At 43.6% G+C, this 19,626-nt stretch overlaps 3 protein-coding genes across 5 annotated transcripts in view; 1 reads left to right on the top strand and 2 right to left on the bottom strand.

Annotated features, from left to right (window-relative positions):
- LOC117348576 (glycine N-phenylacetyltransferase-like) overlaps positions 1-1,777 on the bottom strand; it is a 34,446-nt gene extending 32,669 nt beyond the window's left edge. Inside the window, exon 1 of the mRNA XM_033920853.1 lies at positions 1,748-1,777. The gene's annotated coding sequence lies outside the window, so the exon portion shown is untranslated. The remainder of the gene's footprint in view (positions 1-1,747) is intronic.
- The window catches only part of ALDOB (aldolase, fructose-bisphosphate B), a 269,623-nt gene that overhangs the window by 108,635 nt on the left and 141,362 nt on the right, over positions 1-19,626 (top strand). The window lies entirely within an intron of this gene.
- Positions 14,654-19,626, bottom strand: part of LOC117348575 (glycine N-acyltransferase-like) — a 60,245-nt gene continuing 55,272 nt past the window's right edge. For all 3 annotated transcript variants that reach the window (XM_033920850.1, XM_033920852.1, XM_033920851.1), the window contains one exon: positions 14,654-15,593. In XM_033920850.1, coding sequence (XP_033776741.1) covers positions 15,173-15,593 — 421 coding nt within the window. In that variant the 3' untranslated portion in view covers positions 14,654-15,172. The remainder of the gene's footprint in view (positions 15,594-19,626) is intronic.

Genomic DNA, 19,626 nt, shown 5'->3' with positions numbered 1-19,626 from the left:
AGATCCTAATTAAGAACATAAGAATAGCCTTACTGGGTCAGACCAATGGTCCATCAAGCCCTGTATCCCATTCTTACAATGGCTAATCCAGGTCCCTATTACCTGGCCAAAACCCAAGGAGTAGCAATAGTCTATGCTACCGATACAGGAGTTCCATCCCCTTTACCATCTTGGTTGCTCTTCTTTGAACCTTTTCTAGCGCCACTTCATTTAACTCTGACATCCAGAGTTTCCCTCTGATGGCAAACTCAGTCTAGACCATGGGTGGGCAACTCCGGCCCTCGAGGTCCGGAATCCAGTTGGGTTTTCAAGATTTCCCCAATGAATATGCATTGAAAGCAGTGCATGCAAACAGATCTCATGCATATTCATTGGGGAAAACCCGACTGGATTCCGGCACTCGAGGACCGGAGTTGCCCACCCTTGGTCTCTAAACCATAGTTAAAACTTTACTCCTAGCATAGAACTCAGATCAGGGTGACCAGCTCCTCCTCTAATACTTTCCATCCTCCTCACCTTCCTTTTATCTTCTCCAGTGATTCCCAAACTTGTCCTGTCAGCCAGTCAGCTTTTTAGGATATCCCACAATAAATATTCACAAAATCAATTTGCATACACTGCCTCCTTGGTATGTAAATCTCTCTCATGCATATTCATTGTGGATATCCTGACTACTTGACTGGCTGGGGTCCTCCTGGTACAGATTTGGAAACCCCTGATCCTACTCTCTCTAACTCCACATAGACCCTATATATCACACAGGGGACTCTAACACATTGCTCTCTGAAGCGGACAATTATTACACATTTATTTATTTATTCAGTTTTCTATACCATTCTCCCAGGGGAGCTCAGGACGGTTTACATTATTTATTCAGGTACTCAAGCATTTTTCCCTGTCTTAGAAAACTTTCCTTTGTTATAACCCACACTAGTGGTTCATACCATTCTCCTCAGAACATGAGGTGAATCTCCTTATATTCACAGTGAAGGGGAATATATTCAGTGAGGTTTTCCCCACAAGTAAAATTAGTTTTTCCTGACATTAAAGGTTTTTAAATTGCCCCTGTAACAACAACAAAAAAAATGTTTTGTTCACTATTCATTTTATATGTGTATTTTTTGTTATGATATTGTTCTTTTTTTTAGATTTAAACGGTCTATAAGTTAAAAAAAAAAAAAATACAACCTCCCTATTTATGAATCCAGTAATGAGATTTATGTAAGGCTAAGCCCAATCCAGGCTACATTCCATATGAAAATCGTCACTGACTCAAAGATCAGCTTCTCTCCTTTAGCAAGACAAAATGTTTACGAAATATCCCATCATTCTACCTTCCCTTGGATTACTGCCAGAGACAGAAATGTTGGGCCATCAAGAGAAGGTTGGACTTAATTGACCTTGATTTCATTTAACATAATCACTCATATAGTTGTTTTATGGAATAAGAGGCTGACAGCTGGCACTGTTTTTAGTACAGGATGATGCAGTCTTGGTTTTAACCCAGTTGCACAGATGGACAAACAGTCCTCGTTCCCTAAATCAAACAGGATTTCTCTGTCTTAAAAAAACCAAATCTATTCAGTATCCTTATTTGTACAACTTATATAATCAGAGGCCCTGTGCTTCCAACAAATGTTTTTACTGGATAAGAAACATCCAGTGTCACGGAAACCTCTGATTCACACTGTGTGAACTTCACCAAATTCAAACACATAAAAGAGTTATCACAGAATGTACAGCTTACCAAGCAGTTGAGCTTCTCTGTGAGTTGGTGGCTAAAGTGGAGACCTTGATTATTTAAATCCAGCACTTTAATCCCTGTTGAATTAACTATTAACAAACAGGAAAAGGGTTTGCGTTTGCACACCTGGACGGCATCCAGTGAAGGAGAGTTCAGCTAAAATGGTGTCGGGATTGCAAAATTCTTTTGAGAAACAGGTAGAACAGTAGAAGCTACAATATTTCTTTATTTATTCAATTATTTAGTCCGTCCTCCCTAAGGAGCCCAGAACGGGTTACAAAGTACAGTACATCCACAATATAATCGAGACAGGTCAGAGATGACATAATTTACAATATAGACATGACAGTAAAACATAGCAGCATCTGGTGAGAGTAGGTGCGTTGACTCTGATGGCATTTCTGGGAACCTGTCCTTAAAGTGCTGGGTTTGTGAAGAGGAAGGTTTTCACGGCCTAGTGTTCTAACAGATTATTATTATTATTATGTTCTTGTATACCGCCATATCCAATGAGTTCTAGGCGGTTCACATCAATTAATTAAGATCCGATCTGAACACGGATTTACAACATTTTATCGGAGTTATAAGCAACGAGGAAGGAAATGTTGGAACATTTTAGCAGAAATTTATCAGAGTTACAAGCAGCGACAAGGTTGGATGGGAAGGAAAGAGGGAGGGAGAGCCAAGGGAGGGGAGGGGGAGAAAAGGAGGGGGGAGGGCGGGAGGTGGATTATTGCAGGGGAATGAGGGTTAAGGGTCCTGTTCGCGGAATAGGTATGTTTTGAGAAGTTTTCTGAAGTCGAGGTAGGTCGGGCCCTCGAGCATCAGATGGGGAGATGATGTGCTATAGCCTGGATCTGAAATGTGAGTAGGAGCATTTGCGGACTGTTTCAGTTTTCAGGGAGCGGCCAGGAGGTATGGTTAGTCGTTTTTCTCCTTGGGACCTCAGTGGTCGCTTTGGGAAGTAGATTTGTAGTTTAGTTTTTATGTAGTGCGGAATTGTTTCATGGAAGGTTTTGAAAGCAAGGACCAGGGCCTTGAAGGCGCAGCGCTTTTGAATGGGCAGCCAGTGCATGGAAGCTAATGCAGGGGTAACGTGGTTGCAGATGCCTAGGTTTTTCAGCATGTGGATTGCGGTAGTATATCTTGCCACCAGGCAGAATATAATGAGAATAATTTTGTAAAGTGCATGCTAGTTTGAGAGTCCACAGGTCCAATTATACCTGTGGAATTTGTCATTAGCTTTTAAAGGGAAATTGCACATGTAGTTCTCCTTTGAAAACTAGAACTGCAAAGACCTTGGTACCTACACATGCATTTTATGTAGGGTGAGCCCAGATTTTCCCCGGTCATTTGAGGCAGCCTGTTTTCTCACAGCTAACTTGTGAGCTCAGCAGCTGGAGGAGTTAGATACTGAGGGGAGGGGCAAATTCAGAGTTGTCGAGTTACCCAGTTCCAGGAAGGAGATTTCAGGTTAGCCCTGGGTTTCTGCCAAACCTATTCTGGTGCGTCAAAAGACTTGCAGCACTGATTTCAATGAGTGCATCCAGGGACACAAATACCACCACACTGCCTCGGTCAGTAGGTTGTTTTTAAAATTCTGGCTGCAGTGGTAAAATTTCTGGGGTAGAGAATGACATGGGGACAAGTTTTTATCGCTATCCCTACCCCATTCCTGTAAGCTTAACTGCACAAGCCTCGGACACTTATGATTTTAAAGGACAGAGCTTGCAGGAATAGAGCAGGGACAGGAAAATGGGATGGGGAATAATTTGTCCCTGTGTCATTCTCTGATCTAGGGCCCAATATTTAATAAAGGCTGAGCACTTAAATCAAGCCCTATTTTCAGCCAAATGTTTGAAGCTTAAGGGGTAGTCCCAGAAATTAGGCGCAATGTTATAGAATGATCGCTTCCTTGCCTATAAATCTTGATATGGTCTGCGTTTGGGGGGATTTTAATGTTCCATTTGATAGCTGGTTTCATGTTTCAGGTGTGGCTTGATGTTTTGAGGACATATATTTTCCTTTAAACAAGCTGAATAATATACCTACTCAACAAGCAGGTCATATTCACAAAAATGATTTAAGGCATTACTTTCAGTGCCCTTGGCTTATATTGTTGGATGGCCAGATCATTTTCTTCTTACATAAATAAATGTAAACATTAACAAGTTCTGAGGACCACAACCAGAGTCAATATTTTATCATCTTGTCTCTCTTCTTACTTTTGAATTTCAATTTTCTGGGAGACCTGATTGCTAGTTGACTTATATTGTAGTACAGTGATTAGACCTAAATTTGAGCTGGTTGCAGATGGATTCTCAAAGGAGGGAGGGTTCTTGAGTGGGCAGACTTGTTGGGCCGCTGGCCCTTTTCTGCCATCATACTCTATGTTTCTATGTTTTTAATGTTGATCATGGTAAATCAGAATAGACAGATGATCAGTGGGAGGAGAAAAATGTGTGTGTCCTTACTGGCAAGACAACTGTGAGGGTTTGTTGGAAGCTGGGCATTTGACATCATAAGATGGCACTCTTTCTCCTCTTTAAAATGGAGCTGCAACTGTGGTGGGTGGGTGGCCCTTAAGGTGCAACAAGGAGCATGTGGAAATATACCATACTGTAGACGGTTCTAAGGAGCTTCTGATTTAGTTCCAGGCACCAAGACTGAGAAGTGTTTATTGTCTCTTCCTTTAGAGGGTATGCCTTTGATCACTCTAGCCAGGGCTTCATCTCCCCAACCGACTTCGCTGGTGTATTCAATGGCTCAAAGGGGGCCCAACTCAGGAGCAGTTGAGTTCCTCTTTAGAGTCTATACTTTTACCTATGGAAGTAATTTTTCTGTCTGAACTGGTTGCCAAGGCTTCTATGCTGGAGTCTTAGGTTACTCTTAAAGATATTTAGACAGCTGTTACTAGAACAGAGACACTACTGAAAGATGTAGTGCCTCAGCTTTGTACATTTACCTCTGGCACTATCCGTAAAATTAAAGAAATTGATTCTAACGTGTACAATTATCCTCTTCTATGCATAGAGCTGAAAATAAGATTTCTATTATTCAAAGTACTAGTTCATTAGGAATAAAAAATAACCTCTATTTACATCATAAATTGAAGGCTATGGAAAATTTATTTTACAGAAGCTCACGGGTTATCTAACGTTGGGGAAAATTCCCTGGTGAAATGTTGTCTAGGAAAAAACTTATACATGATGGCTGGCTGGAAGACCTGACTAAAGATGGACCTTCAGAGAGTATCAATTTGATAGCCTTTTTTGAGGATTTCGCTCTCTTCGAATGAAGCAGATAAATCTGTGATATTAAGAGCCTATTCTAAGTAAAACATCCATTTAAGTTTTTCCAGATGTGTTACAGAATACTCAAATGCAAAGGAAGGTCTTTTTGGTTTTAAAAAATAGGATGGTTGCCTTAGGGGCTGCCTTTATTTCTTCTCTCATGTAAATGTAGTCACCTTTTTGGAGAAACAGTAAGGCACAGATTCTATAAAGCCTGCCAATTGGCACCTAATTTAATCGAGTAATAGGCTTAATCAGTGCTAACTCAACACCTCACAATCAGTTTTAATTGGACTTTATTGAAAGTTAGGCACAAAACTCAAAAACCTCGATTTTATAAAAAGTAGGCACCTAGCCCAAAGCATCTACACTAAAAGTGGGTATGGTTAGGGGTGAATGGTTAGGGGTGAATCCTGGGTATATTCTTGAGTTAGGCACCTAACATAGTAACATAGTAGATGACGGCAGATAAAGACCCAAATGGTCCATCCAGTCTGCCCAACCTGATTCAATTTAAATTTTTTTTTTTTTTTTTTTTTTTCTTCTTAGCTATTTCTGGGCGATAATCCAAAGCTTTTCCCGGTACTGTGCTTGGGTTCCAACTGCCGAAATCTCTGTTAAGACTTACTCCAGCCCATCTACACCCTCCCAGCCATTGAAGCCCTCCCCTGCCCATCCTCCTCCAAATGGCCATGCACAGACACAGACCGTACAAGTCTGCCCAGTAACTGGCCTAGTTCAATCTTTAATATTATTTTCTGATTCTAAATCTTCTGTGTTCATCCCACGCTTCTTTGAACTCAGTCACAGTTTTACTCTCCACCACCTCTCTCGGGAGCGCATTCCAGGCATCCACCACCCTCTCCGTAAAGTAGAATTTCCTAACATTGCCCCTGAATCTACCACCCCTCAACCTCAAATTATGTCCTCTGGTTTTACCATTTTCCTTTCTCTGGAAAAGATTTTGTTCTACGTTAATACCCTTTAAGTATTTGAACGTCTGAATCATATCTCCCCTGTCTCTCCTTTCCTCTAGGGTATACATATTCAGGGCTTCCAGTCTCTCCTCATACGTCTTCTGGCGCAAGCCTCCTATCATTTTCGTCGCCCTCCTCTGGACCGCCTCAAATCTTCTTACGTCTTTCGCCAGATACGGTCTCCAAAACTGAACACAATACTCCAAGTGGGGCCTCACCAATGACCTGTACAGGGGCATCAACACCTTCTTCCTTCTACTGACTACGCCTCTCTTTATACAGCCCAGAATCCTTCTGGCAGCAGCCACTGCCTTGTCACACTGTTTTTTCGCCTTTAGATCTTCGGACACTATCACCCCAAGGTCCCTCTCCCCGTCCGTGCATATCAGCTTCTCTCCTCCCAGCATATACGGTTCCTTCCTATTATTAATCCCCAAATGCATTACTCTGCATTTCTTTGCATTGAATTTTAGTTGCCAGGCATTAGACCATTCCTCTAACTTTTGCAGATCCTTTTTCATATTTTCCACTCCCTCTTCGGTGTCTACTCTGTTACAAATCTTGGTATCATCTGCAAAAAGGCACACTTTTCCTTCTAACCCTTCAGCAATGTCACTCACATACATATTGAACAGGATTGGCCCCAGCACCGAACCCTGAGGGACTCCACTAGTCACCTTTCCTTCCTTCGAGCGACTTCCATTAACCACCACCCTCTAGCGTCTGTCCGACAGCCAGTTTCTGACCCAGTTCACCACTTTGGGTCCTAACTTCAGCCCTTCAAGTTTGTTCAACAGCCTCCTATGAGGAACTGTATCAAAGGCTTTGCTGAAATCCAAGTAAATTACATCTAGCATATGTCCTCGATCCAGCTCTCTGGTCACCCAATCAAAAAATTCAATCAGGTTCGTTTGGCACGATTTACCTTTTGTAAAGCCATGTTGCCTCGGATCCTGTAACCCATTAGATTCAAGAAAATATACTATCCTTTCTTTCAGCAACACTTCCATTATTTTTCCAACAACTGAAGTGAGGCTCACCGGCCTGTAGTTTCCTGCTTCATTCTTGTGACCACTTTTATGAATAGGGACCACATCCGCTCTCCTCCAATCCCCAGGAATCACTCCCGTCTCCAGAGATTTGTTGAACAAGTCTTTAATAGGACTCGCCAGAACCTCTCTGAGTTCCCTTAGTATCCTGGGATGGATCCCGTCTGGTCCCATCGCTTTGTCCACCTTCAGTTTTTCAAGTTGCTCATAAACACCCTCCTCCTCTTTGTGAATCAGGTGAATCAAGTCCCTAAATTAGCAACAAGGTCGCTTAAGGCATCCAATGTAACCTCAGGAGGTTTGTCTATTAGGAAAAAAGTTCCAAATGCAACATTTGAAGTCTCAGTCTCTTGCTTTGCCTCACCTGAACCTTGGCCTGTCTCCATAGCTTGCATTCCCGCTTCAGGCAGCTTTCCAGGACTAACAGGTTCTCGGGAAGATAGCAAGCCCTCTGATCTACCGGCCTCCTGCGTTGTGAGCACTGCCTCTTTGGACATGCTCAGTTCAAGCGGTGAGCTTGCTCTCTGAGGCGGCGGAGGTGGGACTCTAGTGTAGGGGCTCAGAGTGGCATCTAGCCCTAGGATTTCCTCCATGGTGTCGCTTCGTGTCAGGGTCTCCAGTGGGCGAAACCCCAGCAGATTGGACTCTCTCTGAAGGTGCCTCAGGATCTCATCGATAGTATCGAGAGAGGGGGTTTCTGGGTATCGAGAGGCTCCACTGGCGCTTTTCCCCCATCTTTTCAGTATTAGGCAGGAACTTTCTGTGGCATCTAACCAGCTAACAGGCTGCTGCGGCCATCTTGGATCTTGCAAGACTTGCTTTTTAAACAAACTTTTCAAACCACCCTCATATATTGGAAATGGAAAAACAAATTGCTTAAAATATATTTTTCATTTCTTTCTGGAGTAAAATTTACCTGAGGAATAAGGACATTTCTTTTTTTTATTATTTTTTTATTTATTTATCATTTACATATATATATATATATATATATATATATATATATATATATATATATATATATATATATATATATATATATATATATATATATATATACACTAGTGTTTAAGCCCGTTACATTAATGGGTGCTAGAATATATGTATGTCTGTCTTTCTTTCTTTCTGTCTCACTCCCTGTCCTTGTGTCTTTCTTCTTTTATTTCTGTCTCCCTCTCTCCTATTATTTGTTTTTTTTTTCTATTTGTCTCTCTTTCTGCCCCCTATGCAGCATTTATTTCCCCTTGTTTACTTTCTTGTACAGTAACCATATCAGCATTCCATCCCCCTCCATTTCCTTTTACATCAGCATTTCCCCCCTCCTTACTTCCCTGTGCAGCATTTTCCTCCCTCCCCACTTCTCTGTACAGCAGCTGCTGCAGCACTTCTTCCCCTGTTCATTTTCCTTTGCAGCAGTTTTTTTTTTTTTTTTTAGAATGCGAGAAGGGATGGTGTAGGCAAGGAATTAAGCGAGGGGAAAGTGAGGCTTGGATGGGATTGTCACACCGCAGTGGGAATGTCAGATGGGAGGTTCAATGGGGGTTCAGATGTGTGGAGGAGGCTTGTGTGGTGTTGGGGGGGTGGAGGGGGGAGCATGAAGAGTAAGGGAGGCTGCAAGACGGTACCTAACATTTTATGCGTGCATGTACATTTATGTCTGCTTCCGATTTACGTTTCACGGAACATGTTTTTTATTATAGTAGATTGTGCTTGTTCTCCCTGCAAAGCAATGGAAGAATGTTTATTTTCCTTTCCAAACAACCCCCCTCCCCTAAAATTGGTTATTGTCTCCTACCAAACACACCCCTCCCCCAAAAACAAAGCAAGATCACTCTGTGTTTCCTTTCAAAGCACTCCCTCTTCACCCAAATCAATGAAACAAACTTATCCCCTAGTACAACTGCTTTAGTTAAATAAAAATTGTTCCCTGCCCCAAGTACACAGGTTTTTTCTTATCTGAGAAGTGTTCAGTTTTCTTGAGCAGCTGTGTCAGGGTCCTACGCAGGCTCCTTGTAGCGATAGGGAAAGCGCCACACGTACACTGCTGCAGACTCCTTAGTGAGCTTGAAGAAACAGCCACACACAAATAGTGGCAGGTGCTAGAAGAAATGTGTAGATTTATAAGTTGGTTTTTTTTTTTTTTTTTTTGCTGTGTGTTTTTCTCTCAGTGTGTGTATGTCATTTTGTGTTTTTTTTTAAATATTTGTCTCTCTCTCCTTGTCCAAAGTTTTAAGTTTTTCTTTAAATCTGTCTCTTTAGACCCCTGTGTGATTTTTGTGTGTCACCTTCTATGTATGTATTTGGCTGCTGTCTGTATTTGTTACTGTAGCTCTCTCTGTGTGTGCTTTGGTGTCTGTTTCTATTGTCCTCCTGTGTGTGTATTTTCAGTGTGTGCAGATGTGTATCACCTACCTTTTATTTTTGTGTTGTAATAACGGAAGTGGCACAGAGTAAGTTGTTTTTAGTAAATCGGCAGAGTAGAAATGGTAGAAAGTATGAAATAGGCACAGAGTGATTAGTGTAGGTCAAACCGCCACTTGACACTCATGTAAATGCGAAAGTTCACACGTGGAATGCGTCTATTATTAACCGGATGCAACATTGTTATGACGACCGTGTAACGCGCCTGCTATTTAAAAAAAATCAATGCTACAGTTACTTAAATTCCTTCACTACACATGTGCCAGTTTTATTTAAGTTTTGCAACATTGTTTTAGACCATAGTGAGAGCCGGGTGAGAGCGGCGATCTGCAGTTGGGGGCGAGGGGGGGAGGGGGGGTTTGTTGGGAGCCGTGTGAGAGCGGCGATCTCCAATTGGAGGGGGGAGGGGGGTTGTTGGGAGCCGTGTGAGAGCGGCGATCTCCAGTTGGAGGGGGGGGGGGGGTTGTTGGGAGCCGTGTGAGAGCGGCGATCTCCAGTTGGAGGGGGGAGGGGGGTTGTTGGGAGCCGTGTGAGAGCGGCGATCTCCAGTTGGAGGGGGGAGGGGGGTTGTTGGGAGCCGGGTGAGAGTGGCGATCTGCAGTTGGGGGTTAGGGGGGGGGAGGGGGGTTGTTGGGAGTCGGGTGAGAGCGGAGATCTGCAGTTGGGGGTTAGGGGGGGAGGGGGGTTGTTGGGAGCCAGGTGAGAGCGGCTATCTACAGTTGGAGGGGTGAGACGGGTGATAGCGGCGATCTGTAGTTGTGGGGGTGGGGGTCGTTTTAAATTGAAAGCCTGAGGAAGGTCGCTGCAGATGTGTAATTTTTTTTTTTTTTTTTAAAGCTGTCACAGCGGGGGCCGCGCATGCGCACTCGTGTTTTCGGGACGGATCAGGGAACACGTTTTTTTTAGTGCGCATGCACGGCCTAGCATTTTATTATATTAGATAATTAACATTTTCTCTGCATACAGTGTGCTTTGTGTTTGTTTTTTTTTTAATTTTGTAGTTACCATTATGAATTAATAAGATTATATTCTGTGTACATGAGAAATGAATGGAATAAATTGCATTACAAGTACTATTATAATGGGGGTGGGGTCAGGGGCGGCGCTTGGGCTGGAGTACTTGGTTGGTATTTGTTAGACTTAGGGGATACTTGGCTTGAAGAAGTTGAGAAACACTGGTCTAGGTGACTATGGAGTTCACTCAGTAAGGGCCCCTTTTACAAAGCTATAGTAGCAATTCTCCCATGGCAAATGCACCAAAGTCCATTCAATTCCTAGGGGCTTCAGTGAATTTGCTGTGGCAGAATTGCTATCGCAGCTTTGTATAAGGAGCCCTAAGGCAGGAACTACTGTGTCTGTGCTATGTCTTAAACAAAAACCATATTGCCGGGGATGCAAAGCATTAACTGATTCAACATGAGTTTGAAGTTGGTTGAATAGCACTCTCAAGTACGGTAGCTTTGAAAGAAATGGAAGGTTTGATACTGGCCAGTAGTTATTCGGAATAAAAGGATCTGCATTACTTTTTTACAAGTTGGCTTAAATGCTACTGGAACACTGCCTAAGTGTCAGCCCTTAAAAAAGGGAGTCATATTGAGCATTGGAAAATAATAATTAATAAAAATAGTGCAAATTTAATTTTCCCCACCACCAAATTTCCCCATCCCGCCCCACCCGGCAACTTTTTCATGCCACCCGGCCGGAAAAAATTTGTGGGGAGAACACTGCATATATACACACACACACTTTTATAAGTATATAAGCAAAGCCCTACTGGGACAGACCAAAGGTCCATCATGCCAGTATCCTATATCCAATAGTAGCCAATCCAGGTCAGAAATGCCCATGTTTGTTTTATCATTCAAGTTCAAACTGAGACATTCCCTTACCCCTATTTGTCCTGTATGCCTATTTTAATTAGAATATAAGCTGGACTGGGCAGGGATTCTCTCCTACATGTTTAATGTATAGCACTGCTTACATCTAGTAGTGCTATAGAATTGATAAATAGTAGGAGGATCCAAAATGAGTAAAACAGATCTTATGCTGCTTATCCCAGGAATAAACTGTGGATTTCCCAAGTCCATCTTAATAATATTTCATGGGTTTTTCTTTTAGGAAGTTGTCCAAACCTTTTCTAACCCTAATGCACTAACTGCTCTTGCCACAATTTCTGGCAACGAATTCCAGAGCTTAATTTCTTGTCATGTGAATGCACATTTTCTCCAATTTGTTTTAAATTTACTATTTAGTAGCTTCATTGTGTAGTCCTTGTAGCTTTGGAAAGTGTAAACAAGTGATTCATATCTACCCATTCCGATCCATCATGATGTTATAGACCTCTTAGCTAAAAAGCTTCTTTAGCCTTTCCTCACAGGGAAGCTTCTCTTCCCTTTTATCATTTTGGTTGCCCTCCTGTGTACCTTTCAGAAACTGTACAAAGTCTATGGGTAAGATGTATAAACTTGGTAATAAGTAAATCAGCAAGCAGTGGCGTACCTAGGGTATGTGGCACTCGGGGCCCATCATTTTTGACACTCCCCCACCCCCCATGTAAAAAAATATTTTTTGTAATAACCATGAAACGGAATAAATGGTCATAATAGAAACAGGCAGTGAAAATTTTCTTTTATTGAACCTCATATATGTAACCATTATTCCAAACATACCATAACATAACATAAATTATGTCTGAATTGTCATGACATCAGAAATACATATGGAGTAGTTACAGGTGATGCTTGGGACAGTTCTGATTGTGTTAGTTCGGTTTTATGTGTTTTTGAATAGAAGGGTATTTATTTCTTTTTTGAAGGTTTTGTAGTCTGTGGTCGAGGTCAATAAGTTGTAGAGTTGGAGGGTCGAGTGTTGCAGCTAGAATGGCTAGGAGGTTGTCAAACAGTTTTTTTTTTTTTTATGTTTTTGGTTGGAGGGTGTGTGAATGGGGCGTGAGTTCTCCTATGTCTGGTTGAGGTGGATTGAATTATTTAGCTGAAGAAATTACATTAATTCTCTTCCATTTTTGTTCCCATTATAAAAAAACACTGATAAGTTCCCAGAAAAAAAATACATTAAAATAAGAAGTGAAAACAAAGGCCCCTACAGATGAGAGCATAACATAAAAATAGCCTAACTGGGTCAGACCAATGGTCCATCATGCCCAGTAGCCCATTCTCATGGTAGCCAATCCAGGTCACTAATACCTGGTCAAAACCCAATGAGTAGCAACATTCCATGCTACCGATCCAGGGCAAGCAGATACTTCCCCCATGGCTTAATAACAGACTATGGACTTTTCCTCCAGGAATTTGTCCAAACCTTTCTTAAAACCAGCAACGCTGTCTACTTTTACTATAACTTCTGGCCACTTCATTTTTAAGCTTAGATCTTTCCTTCCAAACAGAGACCTTGCTAGATGTCAAATACAGAAAGAACAAGGTAACTTCACAAGGACTTAGCTGTGCAGGAAATGTGAATCTCCTCATACACCCACCATATAGTGCAAAAATGTGCAAAGGTCTGTTTTTTTTTCTTTCGATCACTACAAAGCCTAATGCCACACAAGCAGCGCTGTTACAAACATATTCTGAAGGTCAATGCTAAGGTTAACAAAGTTTCCTTCCTTCAACCACAAGAAGATACTGACAAACCACTGGAAGAGATCCCAAAACAACTACCCAGGCACAACACTCAAAGACCCACTCAGTGTGTGAACCAGTGGAGTGGACTAACTGGGGGGTGAAAATGGGCCCGGAGTTTGCTCAGCAGAATTTCCCAGACCACCTCTTCCTCTCAACACATTGACACGCTGCCACCACCACCACCACTAGGAACACCTCACCGGGTAGGCCAGCAATGCTTATAAACTTTATAAAACACATTATTATATTTTCTTATAGAGCACATATTTTAACTGAACTCTCTGACATCCTCAGCCTTGCCATTCACAAAAATAGAAGAAAGAAAAGTTCCCATTTCCCCCGGCCTATACAATATTTTTCTTCTGCAGACCCTTCAAAAGTCTGACCAAATCCTCGTTTCACTTGCATTATAAAGTACTGAGGATGCCATCTCTCCCCAATCCTAAAGTCTAAGACAGTAGCGCAAACTAGTGCTGCCCGATTCAGGAATAAAAATTTCGATTTGATTCAGCCTATTGAATTGGTTTTTCAATTTGATTCGATTTTCCTGCCCAATTGGGTGTTTTTTTCAAACATCTTGGTGGGTTTATTTTATAGATTTTTCACCCCTTTTGGCTTCTCCTAACCACACTGGCGTTGTGGTGTAAACCAGTGATTCCCAACCCTGTCCTGGAGGACCACCAGGCCAATCAGGTTTTCAGGATAGCCCTAATGAATATGCATGGAACAGATTTGCATGCCTCTCACTTCCATTATATGCAAATCTCTCTCATGCATATTCATTAGGGCTAGCCTGAAAACCCGATTGGCCTGGTGGTCCTCCAGGATAAGGTTGGGAACCAGTGGTGTAAACAGAATAAAGAAACAAAAAGGACTTTTCCTCTCTCTGTTAAATCCTAGCTCACGTTTGCGGTCTAATACCAGCTCTGGCAGGATACACTTTTCAAATCTGACATATTGTAATCACAAAACAGAAAATAAAATTATTTTTTCTACCTTTTGTTGTCTGGTCAATATTCAAATCTTGTTGTCCCAGGCTCTGGTTGTCTTGCTTGCCATGGTCTCCTTCTTTCTTCTTTCTCAGTGCTAACCATCAATCTGCCATCTCTGTCCTCCACTTCTGTTTATCTTCCCTCCCCCGGAGGTTTGACATCTTTCCTTTTTTTTTGTCTCCATCCACAGATTCACCTTTTCTCAACTACCCTTTCATTCAAGATCTCTCCCTCCTTCCCCACCATCCCAGGGTTCACCATCTCTCCCTTTCTCTTCCCAACTATCCTCCTATCCAGTATCTCTATCCCTCCTCCACACCATCCCTTGTGTCCAACTTCTCTCCCTTTATGTTACTTCCCTCCCTAAATCCCATTATCCACCATCTTTCTCCCACTCCTCTGTTTTTAGACCCATTATTTCTTCCTCCAAAGTCTGGCATATGCATGTATGTTTGAACCCCCCTTCCCTCCCTCCCTCCGTGTACTAATACACCAGGACCCCCTCCCCTGGAGGTCTGTCCCCCCCCCAAGACCTAACATCAGAGGAGGGGCGGGACCGTGGCAGAGGGACAACTCGGGAGGCATATGGCAACCTGCAAGGATCGCTGAAGTACTCGCGATCCTTTCTGCAGGTTGCTTTGAAGAGGAATCACATAAAGGGAGGTGAAAGCCTTGGGGTCGGGCCATGAGAAGGGAAGTTCCCGGGCCATGATTCCAAGGCCGGGAGCACCCCCTCATGGCTTGCACCCAGGGCGGACCCCTTCCTGCCCCTCCCCTTGGTACGCCACTGTCAGCAAGAGATCTGCCCACAGTATAGCGAAGGAAAGAAATTGGTCAATCACACAGTAGTAGGCAACTTGATTCATTGCAAAGGGTTGAATGGATAACAGGACAAATTAGGGCTGAGTTTGGATATGGCATCCTACGTTGTATGTCTGCATCGTAAGAGTGACGGATAGCTAAACCTGAGACTGAAAACGGAGAACAAGCTAGCAGAGACAATGAAAGAAAGAACCAATATAAGAGTAGTGAGGACATGCAAAAATAATGCAAGATTAGAGTGGACTTTTCAATGGATGGCAGGTCCACTGATACCAGTTGCCTCGAGCTACATGAAAACCTCCTCCAATTGTAGCCCGTTGTGAAATTTTATTGATCTCTGCCACATGACAGTAGACTGGAGCATCCTTCAGGATAAGGAAAGAAGGCTTTGTAGCCAGTTCAATTAAGCGTCTCATTATCCCAATATTGCGAAGCTCAGGTAGAGTATATCCCATCCTGTACTCCGTAGACTGTTCTGAAACACACCAGCAAACAGGACTCCCATCTGAATCCACAGCACTAAAACTAGGGAAATGGCGGATACAGCGCTGGATATAACGCAGACTGCGCTCATTCCCTCCAAATCCCCAGCCCTGGTTTACTTGATCTGCATGGATCTCATTCAAGGGAGTAATTTGAAAGATCTGACCATCTCTGCAAAACAAACAAAACAACAAGTGAGATTCTTTCTAAAGAAAAATAGAAATTAGGAATACTACAGCATAGAACTTTATTGAACAGCATTGAACAAGGTTACTCTAAGACAGTGGTCTCAAACTCGCGGCCCAGGGGCCACATGCGGCCCGCCAGGTACTAGTTTGAGGCCCTTGGTATGTTTATCATAATCACAAAAGTAAAATAGAAGTTTCTTGATCATAAGTCTTTAGCTATAAATGACAATATTATTATTAAGACTTAGCTGAAAAGAAAGATTTATAAACTATAAAGAGTTTTTACCTCATGCAAAATTGTCATTTCTTTAATAAGACATTAACTATTTTTTCTGAGGCCCTCCAAGTACCTACAAAGGGTTTGAGTTTGAGACCACTGCTCTAGGAAGTACTATTAGGGTTGTCCAGAAAGACCTAAAGTTGGAGAAACTTTTCCCATGAATTTGTATGTGCTAGATCACAAAATAATTTTTGTGCAATTTTTAGCCAATGAATATAAGCACCACCAAAATCAGTTTTTCCCTTAAAATCAGCTGATAATTTTGCGCTAAACAGGTGATAATGCTATTATCATTCTATGGATGTAGATTAAATATGTACATATAAGTAAAACTGACATTAGACACATGTGAAAGAATTTCTGGGTTACAATGGCTTACAGAAATCAAACAGAAATTCATAGAACAGGAGTGCCTAACGTTGATCGCAATCTACTGGTTGATCGCAAAGGCAACGCGAGTCGATCGCAGAGAGACCGCGCAACATAAAAACACCACTGGCCAGGATCTCTCCCCACCACCACCACACCCTGACAGCTCCATTCAATCATCCCTCGCTGCCGCCACAACTTCGGGCAAGGAATGGCCAGGCGCGTTCAGCAATTGCACGCCGTCAGCCCACAAGACTTCTCTCCGACGTCAATTCTGACATTGGAGAGAAGGTTCCGGGCCAGCCAATCACTGCTTAGCTGACCCGGACCTTCTTGCCAACATCAGAATTGATGTTGTGGGGGGGGGGGGGGAGTGATGGCTTGTGGGCCAGCAGCATATAATCGTTGCACATGCCAGACCCTTTCTAGCCCGGAGGTGCAATGATGGCAGATGATTGAATGGAGCAGTCAGATGGCGGCAGGGAGGCAGGCAGGCTGTGGTGCAGGTCAGCTTTGGGGTGGTGGGAGAGAGGGTGGAAGGGGGTGGGACAAAGGCTGGAAGGCAGTGAGCGGGAGAGGGCACGAACTTGGAACACAGAAGGAAAGGAGGGGGCATGAACGTGGGACACAAGGGAGGAAGGGGGCACTAACTTGGGACATAGGAGGGAGGGAATAGAAAGGGACAATTGTTGGACCTGAGTGTGAGAGGGAAAGAGATTTGGCACATGGGGAAAGGAAGAGGAAAATTGGGCATAGAGTGAGAGAGGAGTGAGGTAGAGATGCACGGGGAGGATGAGAGGGAGAAATGTTGGATATGGTGGTAGAGAGGGAACAGAGAGACAGATTGAAGGGGATGCAAGGGGGAGGAATGTTGGACATAGTGATGGAAGGAGAGATGTAGCATTCTGCTGTAGAGGGGTGATAGAAGGAGAAATGGGTATGGGGCTGGTGGACAGTGGTGAAAATGCTGCACATTATCCAGGGGAAAGGGAGAAATGTTGGATGTGACAGTAGAGGGGGTGGGAGAGAAGCACCCTGGCTCTCTCTCTCCACTCCCTTTGCAGCAGGGGAGGGAATGAGAGAAAGACAGATGGATAGTAAGGGAGAGAGGAAGACATGTTGCCAATAGGAGTGGAGGAGAGAGGAAGAAAAGTTGGACTTATGGAGGGACAGAGAGAGAGAGATGTTGGGGAAGGAAATGAGGTCTGGAGGAGAGGAAGAGTGCAGGAGACAGAAAGAAAGCAATATTGGATGCACAGTTAGAAGAAAATGTAACCAGAGACTCATGAAATCACCAGACTACAATGATAGGAATAATTTTGTTTTCAATTTAGTGATCAAAATGTCAGTTTTGAGATTTTTTATCTGCTGTCTATATTTTGAACTATATTTGTCTATTTTTCTATAGTTGTTACTGAGGTGACATTGCATATTTTAAAATCAGCTGCCTTGACCTCTTTGGAACCCCCCCCCCCCGAATATAAATGATAATTAACATTTTCTCTATGTATAGTGTGCTTTGAGTTTTTTTAATTATCCCAGGACAAGCAGGCAGCATATTCTCAACAGGTGGATGACGTCACCGACGGAGCCCCGCAGCGGACAGCCTCGCAAGCAGACTTGCTTGAAGATCTTTATAAGAGCTTACGAGTGCTGCACTGCGCTTGCACGAGTGCCTTCCTGCCCAAGTCAGGGCGCGCGTCTCCTGTGAGGTACCTCAGTTCAACGTTTTCCGCGGAGCCGAGAAGTTCTCTTCACTTCAGCTCTACAGCCCTTCGTTGCCTTCTCGCACCGCGGCTTTGTTATTTTTTCTAGTCGCTGTGCTCGCGTATTTCTTCTCTTTATTTAAAAATAAAAAAATAAAAATATTTTATTTTTTCTTTTCCGTCTGGCAGCCTTTTGGCCTAGGCCTGGCCGCTGAACCTCGTTCATTCGTCACCCTTCTTTTTTTCTATGTCCCGGCCTCTTACCGGGTTCAAAAAGTATAGCCAGTGCTGCAGGGCTATTTCAATCGCCGATCCTGGGTCCTGATTGTTTGCCTGGGTCCTGAACATTGCCCCTACCATTGTTCGCGCTGTGCTACCCTTCAAGCTCGAGCCCTTCGCAGACGACGTGCCAAGCTTCTTCAACTATTTGGCACTATGGAGCAATCTGCTGAGAGGGTCTCGACCTTGGCTTCGGGGACGGCCTCGACTTCCAAGACCTCAACCCCGACACCTGTGGCTACCTCGACACTTTCGGTCTCGAAGGCCTCACCTGCAATCCCTTCTAAATCTTCATCTGTGGGTAAGTCTCCTGTTTCTCCTTCAGATACCCTTCCTAAGAAGCCTCCAGAGTCTCAGGCATCCCAGGCCGTGCCCTTGGTCCTGCCAGTCTCTTCGAGACATCCAGCTAAGCGTGCCTCCAAACATAGGGAATACTCATCCTCGAGGTCGCCCTCTTTGGAGTGCACTGCTGCACCTTCGAGACCTGATCCCTTTGACTTGGTGCCTATGTTCGAGGACATGTTGAAAGCCATTCTTACCAATCAGATTTCCTTGGTCATGGCTCAACTCCTCCCAGCCTTGACCCTGCTTCCTACGAGCCAGCCTGAGCATCCTGTTGAAGCACCTCGAGGCAAGCCTTGGAAGTCTCGTCGCTTATCATCCAGCGACTCTTCTCCTCCTCTTGGTACACAGTCTCCTGAACCTTGATCGAGGCACCGGTCGAGGCATCTTGCTTCCAAACGCAGTAAGGAGTCTTTTCTCAAGCAGAAGACCTCTCCTCCTCCGGATACTGAGTCTTCTATGCCTTGCTTATCTAAGGCTGTCGAGACTTCTTCAAAAACTAAACATAGGTCTCACATCGGCTGCTTCTCCTCAAAGTCCATCCATGTCGAAGACTCCTCCATCGAGACCGCTTCTGAGGGAGTCTTCTCCTCCTGCCTCGACCCACTCTGTTCCTCGGACCCCGGGGACTTCACCATCATGGCTTCTTAAGCACAAACACTCTTTGACTCATCCTGTCACAGGTAGTGGAGCTTCTTCAGTGACTATGTGCCTGGAGTCTGAGCCTCCTTCTCAATATTCCAGAGAGGCTTCTCCTTCCTATTCGGTGGCTCCTAAGTCTCGCTCTCCTTCTCCTGAGGGTCCATCCTACCTCGAAGTCTGCCTCATTTGCAAGATTTGTTTTTAACATGGGGAAAACTCTGCAGCTGGATCTCCACTCTGATTCCAAGTACACTCCTGAGTACTTGGCCAACATGGAGTTGCCTCATCCACCCAAGGAGACCTTGAGGCTTCCTATGACTCCTGTTTTAAAGCAAACTTTCTTCAGGAATATGGAAACTCCTTATTCCATTACAGCCATTCCATCTAAGCTGGAATCC

The sequence above is a fragment of the Geotrypetes seraphini genome, chromosome 14 (assembly GCF_902459505.1).
Source record: "Geotrypetes seraphini chromosome 14, aGeoSer1.1, whole genome shotgun sequence".
Taxonomy (NCBI): Eukaryota; Metazoa; Chordata; class Amphibia; order Gymnophiona; family Dermophiidae; genus Geotrypetes; species Geotrypetes seraphini.
The sequence above is the reverse complement of the archived record's forward strand: the minus strand, read 5'-3'. Positions and strand labels throughout refer to the sequence as shown.